This window comes from Mus pahari, chromosome 17 (assembly GCF_900095145.1).
Source record: "Mus pahari chromosome 17, PAHARI_EIJ_v1.1, whole genome shotgun sequence".
NCBI classification, from domain to species: Eukaryota; Metazoa; Chordata; class Mammalia; order Rodentia; family Muridae; genus Mus; species Mus pahari.
In genome coordinates this window covers 56,004,859-56,018,744 of record NC_034606.1, presented here as the reverse complement: position 1 = coordinate 56,018,744, position 13,886 = coordinate 56,004,859, and the positions used below count along the sequence as shown (strand labels likewise).

The 13,886-nt window shown below is 40.4% G+C and overlaps 1 protein-coding gene across 1 annotated transcript in view; it reads right to left on the bottom strand.

Moving 5' to 3' along the window:
* Positions 1-4,264, bottom strand: part of C17H12orf40 (chromosome 17 C12orf40 homolog) — a 40,158-nt gene extending 35,894 nt beyond the window's left edge. The window contains exon 1 of the mRNA XM_029547871.1: positions 4,204-4,264. Coding sequence (XP_029403731.1) covers positions 4,204-4,264 — 61 coding nt within the window. The remainder of the gene's footprint in view (positions 1-4,203) is intronic.
* Positions 4,265-13,886: the final 9,622 nt, after the last annotated feature.

The window sequence follows — 13,886 nt, the reverse complement described above, 5'->3', positions numbered from 1 at the left end:
TGGGTGAAGGATGTGACTTGTATAAATGTTCATCAAAAGTGACTTCAGCAGCAGAGAAGTTCAATAATTAAGTAGACAGAATGACCCAGTCTATAAACAGTCAGCCTCTTTCCTCGGCCATCCCTTGTCATTGCCCAAGGTGTCCATGAACAAAGAGGTCATGGTGGCAAAGATTGAGGTTATACAAGGACTTGACAAAATGAACTGCCACTCTCTAAGGCAGACAGCTGCTGCTAAGTGACAAATCTGGCAAGAACAGAGATCAAAACTGAGCCAGACATAGCACACCATTCCCTGGGTGACCAGCCAGTGACCTGGTGGCAGGTTCACTCCATTGGACCACCTCATCCATAGGAAGCACAATACCATGTACTTACTGGAGTAGGTACCTATTCTGGTCACTGAATTGCCTTTCCTTCATCTAATGCTTCCATCAAAACTGCCATCTGTGGACTTAGAGAATGTCTTACCAGTGTCATGGTATTCCACACAGTATTGCTTCTATAGCGTTTTGAAAGAAAATGGCCCCCATAGGCCAATGGGAAATGGCATTATTAGGAGGTGGGGCCTTGTTGGAGTAGGTGTGACCTTGTTGAAGGAAGTGGTTACAGATGATGGACTTGAGGGCTCAGATGTTCAAGCCATGCCCAGTGCAGCAGTCACTTCCTGCTACCTGCAGACCCAGATGTAGAACCCTCAGCTACATCTCTAGCACCATGCCTGTCTACATGCTACCATGCTTCCTGCCATGACAATAAATACTAAACCTCATAAACTATATACAGTTCCAATTAAATACTTTCCTTTACAAGAGTTGCCATGGTCAAAATGGTTCTTCACAGCAATACAAACCTACCTAAGACAGCTTCTACCTAAGGAACTTACTTCACAGTCAGAGAAGTAAGTTCCCCTTACTTCTATTACCATATTTCCCACCATCTTGAAGAAGATGGCCTGATAGAATGAATGGCCTTTTGAAGGCACAGTTACAGTGCCAATTAGGCAGTGACAGGATGAATAGCTTGTGGCAGAAATCTCCAGACCATGCATATGCTTTGAATCAGTGTCCAATATCGGGTACAATTTTTTCCATAGCAGGATCCATGGGTTCAGGAATCAAGGAGTGGAAAAGGGAATATTTCCATTCATTATTCCACCTAGTGATTCACTAGGAAAATTCCTCCTTCCTGTTCCTGTGACCTTAAGTTTTGTTGGACTAGAAATTTTGGTTCCAGAAAGAGGCGTGCTCCTGCCAAGAAACACAACAAATATTCCATTGAACTGGAAGCTCAGACTTCCCCCTGGCCACTTTGAGTTTCTGGTATCCTTACACCAAAGGCTAAGAAAGGAATAATAGTGTTAGGAGGGGTAATTGATCCAGATTACCATGGGGCAGTTGGACCACTTCTTCACAATGGAGATGAGAAAGATTACATCTGGAATACAAGACATCCTTTAGAGCATTTCTTGGTGCTATCAAGTCTTGTGATTAATGAAAAACTACAGCAATCTAATCCAGGCAAGATGACAAATGGCACAGACCCGTCAGGAATGAAGTACTTGCCAAGGGTGATAGAAATACAGAATGGGTAGTAGAGGAATGTAGTTATAAATACCAGCTAAAGACATGTGATTAGTTACGGAAATGAGTTATAACTGACATGAATAGTTCTGTCATATAAGAAAGCATTTTTACAGATATTTGTGTTTCCTTTCCTCAATTTCTTTATCATGAGGTATAATATCAATTAAGAGAATACAAGTGGTTGTCATATTTAAGTTTGAGATACTAATAGAATGTCTCTCAAGAAACATTGCCATACATTCTAAATTTATAATGTGTTTGCAACTGTACTTGTTAGACATAATTATGACCTGGTAAAATATATAACACATTTGCAATTGTATATGGGATATTTCTATCATGTTTTACATTATTATGACCTGGTTATTATTTTCATTTGAAATCAATCACAAAATATGGAAATATGGTTTGTGTCAAGTTGACAAGGGGTGAACTTTTGATGGCTGTTCTTGGATGTCAAGTTCACTATATCTGAAATTAAGTAAAACTCAAGAGGCTAGGAACACCTGTGAGGGGAATTTTTTTACTTAAGTAAATCATTTAAAGTAGGAAGACCTACTTTTAATCCCAATCTTTTGAGGTCAGAAGATCCAACTTTGATCTGGGTCACACTTTCTGGTGGCTGGAAATCAATCTGGAAGTTCCTCAGAAAATTGGAAATAGATCTACCTGAAGATCCAGCTATATCACTCTTGGGAATATACCCAAAAGATGTCCCACCATGCCACAGGGGCATGTGTTCCACTATGTTCATAGTGGCCTTATTTATGATAGCCAGAAGCTGGAAACAACCTAGATGTCCCACTACAGAAGAATGGATAAAGAAAATGTGGTTCATTTACACAATGGAATACTACTCAGTTATTAAGAATGAGGACATCCTGATTTTTGCAGGCAAATGGATAGAACTAGAAAATATCATCTTGAATGAGGTAACTCAGACCCAAAAGGACATGCATGCTATGTAGTCACTAATAAGTGGATATTAGGCAAAAACAAAAAACCCATACAGAATACACAAGATACAGTTCCACAGAATTCAAAAGGCTCAACAAGCTGAAGTGCCCAAGTGAGGATGCCTCAGTCCCACTTGGGAGACAGAAGAAAGCAATCACAAGTGGGGACGGAGGGAGGGAGAGACTTGGGAGGGAAAGTGGACAGGGTGGGGGGACAGTGGGGGATAGAGGGGAACCTGATCTGGTATTGGGTGAGGGAAAAGGACTGATGCCCTGAGGGCCAACAGAAAGAATGGAAACAGACAATCTCAGGAAATAGGTTGGGGGGGTACCCCCCAGAATGCACCAGAGATCTAGGAGGTGAGAGACTCCCAGGACTCATAGGGAAGGACCTTTGATGAAATGCCCAACAGCAGGGAGAGGGAACTTACAGAGCCCACCTCCAGCAGGAAGACAGGGCATCAAGTGAGAGATGGGGTTACCATTCCACAGTCACATCTCTGACCCATAATTGTTTCTGTCTGAAAGAATTACAGGGATGGAAATGAAGAGAAGCCTGAGAAAAAGAAGGTCTAGGGACAGGCCCAAAGTGGGATCCAGCTCAAGGGGAGGTCCCAAGGTCTGACACTATTACTGAGGCTATGGAACACTCACAAAAAGGGATCTATCATGACTGCCCTCCAAAAGACCCAACAAGCAGCTGAAAGAGTCAGATGCAGATATTTGCACCCAACCAATTGGCAAAAGTAGCTGACCCTTGATGTTGAATTAGGGAAAAGCTGGAAGAAGCTGAGAAGGGCGATCCTGTAGGAGGTCCAGCAGTCTTAATTAATCTGGACCCCCGAGATCTTTCAAACACTGGACCACCAAACAGATAGCATACACCAGCTGATATGAGGCCCCCAACACACATACAGTAGAGGACTTCCAGGTATGTGTTCATTCAGAGATGATAAACCTAACCCTCAAGAGATTGGAGGCCCCGGGAAGTTTGGAGGTCAGGTGGGATAGGTGGTGGGGGCATTCGTGTGGAGATGGGTTGGGGAGGGGAGGAGGTATGGGATGTGGAACAGTTGGAGGGTGGGTGGGGAGGTGCAGGGAATGGAATATGGAGTGTAAAAAATGAATTACAAATAAAATTAAATTTAAAAAAATAGACCATGGTAAAAGGATTCTCTTGCTCACTCTGCTCTTGCTCTCTCGCTCTCACTCTGCTCAGCCTGCTGCTCTTCCCTCACTGTCATTAGAGCCTGTCTTCAGGATTCTATCACATAGTGAATATCAGCTGAGATGTCCAGGTCCACAGGCTGAACAAATACTGGGTTCTTGGACTTTGCACTGGTAGACAGTCATTGTTGAATTAGATGGACCAGGTCTCACAACCCACTCAAAAGAAGAAAAAAAAGAAGAAATACATAAAAAAAAAAATTTATCTTTGCTACCAACTAGGAAAATACAAATTAGAACTCTGAGGGTTTATTTTTATCCTCGTCAGAATGTTAAAATCAACAAAATAACAGACAACAAATACTGATGGATGTTGGGAAAATGGTGCCCTCATTCACTGTTAGTGGTAATGCAACCTATTACAGCCCCTATGGAAATTCATATAGAGTTTTCTTGGAAAGTTAAAAGTAAATCTACCATGTGATCCAGGTATACCATTCTGGGGCATATGACAAAAGGGTTTCACATCCGACTCCCTAGACACTTGCTCAGCCATGTTCACTGCTGCTCTGTTCACAATAGCGAGGACATGGAAACAACCTAAACATCCTTTAAGCATCAAGGGCGTAATTAAAATGTGGTACAGCCTGGCTTGGGGGCACACGCCTTTAATCCCAGCACTCAGGAGGCAGAAGCAGGCAGATTTCTGAGTGTGAGGCCAGCCTGGTCTACAAAGTGAGTTCCAGGACAGCCTGGGCTATACAGAGAAACCCTGTCTCTAAAATATAAATACACACACACACACACACACACACACACACACACACACANANANANANATATATATATATATATATATATATATATATATAGTACATATACACTGTGGGATTCTATTCAGCTGTAAAAAGAAAAAAAAATGAAATCATGAACTTTACAGGTAAATGCATTGGAAGGGAAGAGATCATATTAAGTGAAATGACCCAGAAAAACAAAGTCACGTGTTCTCTCTGTAAGAGGGTCCTAGCCCAAAATTTTCTGATGGGAGTACAGAGCCTAGAGTAACTACAGAGAGCAGATGAGTGAAACAGGACCACTGGCAGGACAGGGAAACTAACTGGGGGAGCTGGAGAACAACAGAGAAGAAAATACCAGAGTAGGAGCAATCTGAGTGAGAAAATGAGAAAGATGGGCTCTTTAGGGTAAACCCAGAAGGGGCATAGAAGGGCACACGTTATCGGTAGGAGAAATGAGAAGAGGGGGGTTCTCTAGGGAGTGGACGGGAAGTAAATATAGAAGGGGAGATAAAACAACAACAAGAAATCTAAAAAAGGAATAAGATATTGTACTATTAACTATCTTTTTTTTTTTAAAAAAAAAAAAGAAGAAAACCATGTAACACATGTAATTATTTGAATAAATATACAAAGAAACTTTTAATGACTTTTTTTCTTATCTGGGCTGACAACACTACCCACCAAGAGCCAAAGGACCACCTAACAAAAGCCCCAGTGCCAGGCATGAGAGGCCTTTTTTTGAGTTGTTGGCCAATACTGTCCAAGAGACTCTCAAAACGCACAGTCTATGGCTGTTGTCCTTGGTTGCCCTTCAGAGGTGGAAAGAAAGTGCATTTGCTGAAGACATTCTGTGCTTCTGAAATGGGCTCAGAGACCCATGAGCTGGAACAACCTAAATGCCTTCTCCCTAGCTTTCATGGTACCAGAAGACAACATGCGAGCCTTCAGAGAACTGAAGCAAACAGAAGTCCTACCCAACGATGATGCCAGAAACCCACATCAGCAGCCAGCAGGGCACTATGGGTGCATTAGTGCCACACATACTTTAGCAAGAACCTAGAGCTCTCTAATTAGACTTCATATACTCTCAACAAAGGAGGATCCATGCCTGCTACAAGAAACATTGCTAGTAAACTTGCTGGTAAAGTATTGTTACTGGAAGAGAGTCTACAATCACTACTCTACTCAATTAGCATAATGCCTAGTAACAATCTTAATATTTGCCCTTGTGCCCACTAATAAGTGTAATCCTCACTCCTTATCAAACAAACCTGTTTTTCAACAAAAATCACCACAGAAAACCACAAGCAAGCAAAGTGCAGAGCAGTGGAGCCCAGTCCCAACGTGTACATCTACAAAATACTCCTACACCTCAGGCTCAGGGAACACTGCTAAAAAGTTGGCAGAAAGATTGTAAAAGCCAGAAGATAAGAGAGTCTGCTGTAAAATGCCTCTCCCAGTAATGTCAGAAGCTACAGCCATTGTCACTCTAAAACAATTTCCCAAATATTAACTGAAGAAGACAGCACCAACGGACCCGCCAAAATGAATTAAGAAAATCTCATGAGGCCTCATCCACATACAAAGAACTAGAGACAACTAAGGGTACCAGGGGCAGAAATGGTCATACTGGGGGAAGGGCACAACTGGTTGGCCAGTGTCAAATGATCAGCACTGGAAACATACATATGATATCATTACACAGACTGAGCAGGTAATGTTTAAGAATGTACAGTATACATATACATATATGAATGCAATAATGATCAATGAAATAAGATCCATGGATTTGACAGAGAAGAAGAAGGATTAATGGGGGGCCTTGGAGGGAGGAAGGGAAGAAGGAGAAATGTGATCATTATAATCCCAAAATGAAATGAGTTGAGTGACAGAATGAAAGGGAGAGGGGAGAGAAATGAACACAGGCCGGAAGAGAAGCATGCCGATCCCAGACGCTCGCAGGAGAATTCCCACCCCTGTATTCTAGTAAGAAGTAAAAAGAGTAACCCTCAAGAAACATTTCTGTTAAAATTAAAGACACAAAACAATATGGCTGTTAAAGAAATGTTTTTAAAAGATAATAAGTTTTAAAATCTACATTGCAGCATGTAGATATAAAAACTCTATCAGGAATTAAACACTGTGGACATCACACAAATGTCTAACGTCATCACTATAACTCTGCCCCTTTGGTTTGGTTTTGCTTTGTAACTTTCAGTTTGGTTTACTTTCTGAAGGGTTTGTGGCATGCAAAGCAAATTGCTTCAGAATATCAAGATCTTTTAAATTTTACAACTATGATTAATGTCGGCAAACATAAAGCAAATAGTCTTAACTATTAACTGAACATAACACTTTAAAGCTTGTATTACACTGAAATGAATATTAGCCTGAAACATCATAATGCAACACTCCTAACTAGTGGATTTGTTAAGATTCAAGACAGTATCTAGCCTAGAAAAAGTACTTACATTGGCTTTCCACAAAACTAAAGCAGGTCATCCCGATGTGTCAGGAATAGTAATGGTACATGTCAGAATCTTGTCTTTAAGTACATCTCATAAAAAGCAAAAAGGCTTTTGGAAATGCATGAATTACAAAAGTAAAGCACCGAGGAAGAAACTATAAAGCCAATAAAACAGAAATATGAGACAGGAATGCAGAACCTATTTAAAATAACTTCTCATAGGATGAATTTCAGTATTTTAACACAGAAACACTATTCCACAACTATAGGCTATGCTTGTAAACATAAATTCCCAGTCCATACTGGAGAGGATTTTAGAATGGGAGTTACATCTAATATGGAAACTTATTTCAGGATATTCACATTATCACTCAATCAGAAGAAAATGAATTTATTCCTAAATCAAACTAAATGTACATAAAACTAATGAAATGACAGAAAATGCACCTTTAAATAAATCTATTAATAATATTAATTTCCAATTCAAAAGATACAGACAAATAAATTGTGCTGAAAAACCAAATAATCTACTTGATATCTCTTATAAATTTTACCATCAAAAATAGGCAGCTGTCATAGTGTAAAAAAATGGAAAAAGAGGTATTCCAAGTAACTGGAATTAGGAAATGAACAAATGTCATTATGCTAATTGCTGGCAAAATAGATTTCAATCCAAAACTAGCCATGTCACACTATCAAAAGAATAACTGATCAAGAAGACATTATAATTCTGAGCATATATGTACCAAAATAAGGACACACAATTTATATAACAAATAGTACTAGAAATAAAGTCACAGATTAACCTAACACAATAATAGTGGATGACTTCAATACCCAAGTCTTACCAACAGACATTCCAAAACAACAACAACAATAATAATAATAATAATTAATAATAAAACCAGAAACATATGAGTGAAATGACATTATGTATCAAATGGTCCTAACAGATATCTAGAGATCATCTTTCTCAGAAGCTTATGCATCTTTCTGTAAAACAGATTCTGTCAGAAAATGGTCGGTTACCCCATGACTCCCCATCTTCATATTTCTTTTCATCAGCTGCTTTATGTTTGGATTATTCCTATTTTTCTGAAACCCAAAGGCATATTATTTGGGATATCTATTTTTTTAAAGAAGGCTGTCGGGATGATAGGTATAAACTTTTTCTCAGAACTGCTTTTATTTTGATCTCATATATTTTATAAATTATGTTTTCATTTGGTCCTAGGAATTTTTGATATTATTTGCCAATCCCATTCATCATTGAATGGTGTGTTCTTTCATCTCTATGCTCATATTCTATGATTTTTCTTGTTGATTTCTAACTCTAATCCATTATGGTCAAATGGAATACAAGAAGTTATCTCAAATCTCCTGCATTTGCTAAAACAACTCAGACACTGGGCACTGTAGGTCTAGTGACAAGCCCAGAGTTGGAGAAGTTCATTCATCCAGACAGGACACCAACAATAGGGCAAACAACAATTTCACTGAAGTCCAACTTGGAGAGCAAGTTAGTTTACCTAGCTTCCTTACAGGGCATGGGTGAAGGGTTACTTATAGGAGTGTGAATGTCAGCAAAACGCATGCAATAGTGCAGTGTCTCACTTCACCATGCATAACCACCTCCCAGAGGCTCATCATGGAGTCCCCCTTTCAGTAAACCTCCTACTTCATGTATGCTATGAGCATCCCTATCCTATTCTCCCAGCCTCCGACTAGAGTATCAACAGTTCATCACCATAGCCATAGACCTAGTCATCTCTGTGTTATTCTACTCAATTCTTACCTGGATGAGGTAGTTTCTACTCCAAGGTAGTAATCATGCTATGCCCAGTGGAAAAGTTGTACTACAACAGCTAGCTGTAGAACAACAACAACAAAACTCAAGAGAGATTAATAAGCAGTTCTCAAGAGATGAAATAAAAATGGCTAATAAACAATGAGAAAATGTTCAGCCTCACTAACCATCAGGGAATGAAAATCAAACCTAATTCAAATTCTGTCTTGGCCCAGTCAGAATGGCAGTCATGAAGAAAACAAATGAAAGCTATCAAGGATGTGTGCAGAAGGGAACCTTCTATACCACTGATGGAGTGTACAGTACTCTAACCACTATGGGCTAGATTAGCAGTACAAAGGTTTGTCAAAGAAAAATTGAAAATAGGACCAGTGAGATGGCTCAGCCAGTAAAAGTGCTTGCTGCCAAGCCTAACGATCTGAGTTCAATTCCCAGGGCTCACATGAAGGAAGAAAGGAACCAATCTCCATAGGTTGTCCTCTGACTTCCGCATGTGTGCTCTGACACATCTGTGCATACTCGTATAAAAACATACACACGGTAAGTTTATAAAAAACAAAACAAAAAATAAATAAGTAAATCTACCACATGGCCCATCCATACAACTACCTGGTATTCACTCATAGGCCTCCAATTCAGAATGACACAGAAATGCTTTGTATCAGTGTTTATTACAACATAGTTCACAATATCTGTTACAGAATCAGCATGGGTGGCCATCATTTCATTTAGAAATGAAAATTTAAAATGTGCCATTTTTCATCAATAAAAAGAAAGAATATGTGTCATCTGTAGAAAACAAGGGATGCAAACTGAAATGATACACTAAGACTCACAAAGACAAATACTATATATTTCCTCATATTTGTCTGTCCTAGGTTTTGCATGATACACAAAGCCACATGTGTATGTACATGACCTGAAAGTAGAAGTAAAACTAACTTAAGGACAAAGGGAGGAGAAGGGGGCAAAGGTCAGGATGATAGGCACACACAGAAAAACAAAAACAAAAACAAACCCAACCTGCTCAATATACAACATACACTTGAATACAAACTTCAAAGATAAATACGTTTTAAAAATTGGGTCCTTGGTCCTATGAAGGCTGGATGCCCCAGTGTATGGGAATTCGAGATGGGGAAGCAAGAGTGGGTGGGTAAGTGGAGGCACACCCTCACAGAGGCAGGGGAGGGGGATGGGATGGGGAGTTTCGGAGGGGAAACCAAAAAAGGGGCTAGCATTTGAAATGTAAGTAAAGAAAATATCTAATAAAAAATATTAAATAAAAAAATGGTACTGACCAAAACCACTATAGCAACAGCATTCTTGTCAACGCTGGCAGGACTGATTAGGGATCATAACTTTTTTCAAATATTTCATTGTCTCATATCAAAAATGACCATATTTCCTATTATCAACTAGAAGAGCCATGCAACATCGCAGACCTCAGTATGCAATAGTACAGCTTGATGGCCATGTCCTCAACCTTCCGACACAGACAGTAACAGTGTTTCTTCTACACGAGCCAAGGAGCTGTTTGTCTCAACTTGCTGGAGTCTTAGAATACCTCCACTGTAACACATGCTTCTGTGCTGCTTTAAACAGGGCATGCCAATTTCTATGTAGAGAGTGTCGGAAAAAGCGATCGTTACCATCCCTGGCCGCCTTACAGCTTAATCACGGGTTAAACTGAGGCCTTCTCTCTGCACATTGCTCTTACACAGGTACAGTGATGGCGGAGATGTCACTGAATATAACTAAGCTCATCAAGTGGAATTATGGAAATTAGTCAATATTTAGCTTAAACACAGAACACCACAGCCAGGCACGGTGGCTCATACCTACTATTCCAACTTGTGGGAGATAGTTAAGACAATTACTATGATTTTTCAAGTCAGCCTGGGCTACACTATCTTTAAAAATCAAGTTTTAAAAAGTCTAAGACAAATGCTAAACTTGGCATATGTTTGTTAGGGAGAGATCAGCTTCAGAAAGAACACTGAAGGATGAGGTGGGTGAGAGGGTAAAGGCTCTTGCTGACAAGATGGAGGACCCTAGTTAGATTCTGGGAAGCCACATGGTAAACAGAGAGAACTGACTCCTACATTCTGATCTCCACACAAGCACTGGGGCACACACAGAGAGGGGTTGGGGGTAAATTTCAAAAACAATGGCTGCTTGATCTACAACTATTTCTCATCTGAATTCTTTGGAGAGCACAAGAATAGACTGCTGCTAGAATCAAGACCAAACACACCACAGCACTGGTTTTACCTCAGGACTGCAGCTTATGATCCCTCACACCTCTATCTGCAGGTACAAGAGACAGTAGAATGGGAAACTGTCATGTACTGTCTCCGGAAGTATGGAAGGCAAACACCCATTCAAACTTAAAGATATTTGTCTCAATGTATCTCCTCCCGTATACTTGTATTGAGAAAGCCAGAGGAAGACGCCATGTATCGCTTATTCCGTGGTACAAAAATCGTTGGCAGTGGGAACAGAAAGTGGGAAGCTCATCCACAGAGAAGGCTCCATCAGGAACACCAGCTGATGGCTTCAACTTCCCCAGCCAATTTCTCCTGGATGTTTACAATCCTTAAATTTAATGATATAACCTTCCTTTGCTTTCTAAGTCAGGTTACTCCACTTGTCCCTGCTGTGTGCTGTAAACTCCTGATTTGACAACATTTGGCTGTCGGCTGCTTGCTATTTATCTGCTCCTTGCTCATCTTCCACTGTTCCTGATTACATCTTTAATAAACTCACTCATTCAGGAACAGCAACATACTTAGTATAGCTTGGTCTCTGGACTGTGCACAACAGTGGAGTAGAAGCTCTCCATCTCAAGGGCTATCATGTGACCCCTCAGCTGAACTGCTCCCCTTCACCCTCCCTCCTGCATGATGTGTGCCCGTCCAGTCTGTAGCATTGCTTCTTCAGACCCTTGCCTTTCTGATCGCTTACTACAACTACGAAAGCTCATAGGAAGCTATCTTGTTTCCTTCTCTATATACTTCTCCAGATGAAGGCTGTTATCCTGGTCATGTTCTGGAAAGACATCAGGAACCCCCTGAGATGATTATTCAGTTGGTGGCTTGGTTGCCTGGAAAGATAACAAGATATTACAGGATATGATCTTGATGACATTTATTCTCATGTCTACAAAAATGAGTCTTATCTTTTACCCAAGAACCTCTCTCTATTCTATTGTCAAATTTTAGTATGGCTCTTGGCCTACACACCATTAACAAGGGAACAAACAGTAATGACTCTAAGAGAATTGTCTGGGCTCATTAAGCAGTCCATCCTGCCATGGGATGTTAGAGAATGGAATTACATTCCTCTATGAAGGGTTCTCCTGTTTCTAGCACCTTCCCTGTTGTCATTTGACTAGCTGTCCCCAGTTGTCATATGACTAGATGTAAGCCACCAGGTCCCAGCATTCTCTACACTGGTTCTACATCATCTGAAAAGTGGGACTATATTGTCGTTCCTCCTATGGGGCTGCAAACCCCTTCAGCTCCTTGGGTATTTTCTCTAGCTACTTCATTGGGGACCTTGTGCTCCATCCAATGGATGGCTGTGAGCATCCACTCCTGTATTTGTCAGGCACTGGCAGAGTCTCTCAGGAGACAGCTATATCAGTACCCCCAGAGCTCCCTGGGACTAAACCACCAACCAAAGAAAATACATGGCTCTAGTTGCATATGTAGCAAAGGATGGCCAAATCGGTCATCAATGGGAGGAGAGGCCCTTTGTCCTGTGAAGGTTTTATACCCCAGTGTAGGGGAATGCCAGGGCCAGGAAGTAGAAGTGGGTAGGTTGGTGAGTGGGGGGTGGGGGTGGGGACAAAATTGAGGTGAATATGATCATAATAATAGTATAGTGTATGAAATTCTCAAAGATTCTAATTCTCAAATTCTAATATTGTATTAGAAAGCAAAGTTCATCACTTGTATCAAGGAATCTTTGGGTAATCTGGTCAGGAAAAATAAGCAGGGGCAGTGGATCTGAAAAGGCAGAGGGAAAGGCGAAGACCTCCAGCCAACCTACCTGCTTCCCTGGGAGGAGGCGCCTACGGGTTCCCAGCTAGTACCTGCTGGAGTTGGGGTCTGAGATTACACAATGGGATGCAGGAAGGAGGGTAAGGAGAGGTAGATCTGTGGAATCACTGGCCATGGGGAAAGGTGGGGAGGGAGAGTGCAGCTGGTGTTATGTTGCAGAACTGAGAACGAGACTGGGAGATTTGATTTAGAGTAGCCCAAGGAGATCTGAGGGTCTGTAGTGAACCTACCTCACTACAGTCTGCAGTTCAGGGTCTGCACGGAATTACTGAGAATGTGAGCATGTGGGATTTATTCTTGTGCCTTCTCTTGGGCTCTATTCCTTCTACTGGTTTGCCCTGTCTAAACTGATGTGATAATTTCTGCTTTATTTCAATATATATTATTTTATTATATTAAAATGAAAATGTGAATGAATGAATGGATGAATGAATGAATCCCTAGCCCCTAGGGCAAAGGTTAATTAAACTAAAATTTATACACATTTGGGATTAGAAAAATTCATTTTCTCCAATGAAATGACACTGGGTATATCAACCACTTCACTTCGAGCCTCATGTTCATGGATTGCTGAACGACATATAATGGACCCCATAGTTTTTTGTGTGATTTTATTTCCTTACAGTTCAGTTTGTTTGTTTGTTTTCATTTAGGGTATTACTTTATTGTGTTTTCTTAGTTTTGGTTTCTTTTTTTTTCTTTTTCTTTTTTTTTTTTGCAAGAGAACTTAAAGTTGGTTGGGTAGGGAGTAGGAAAGGATCTGAAAGGCTTTGGCAGAGGGATAGACTATAATAAAAATGATATTTAAACTAAAAATTGTTTTAAAAAACAAAAAAAAATGAAAAGTAAAAAAAAAAAAATAGTGGGACCAAATTTTCAGAAGGCGTTCCTGGGACTAAAGCTTAGCTTGGAATTCATCTAGTTTATGTCCTGGAGGAGCGGAGTGCTTAAGAATAAGGAGGAGGGAACCAAGGACCCAGCAAAGGGTAACTCAGAGAGACCAACATTACTGGATCACAAACCTCCTTGGAATATCCCGT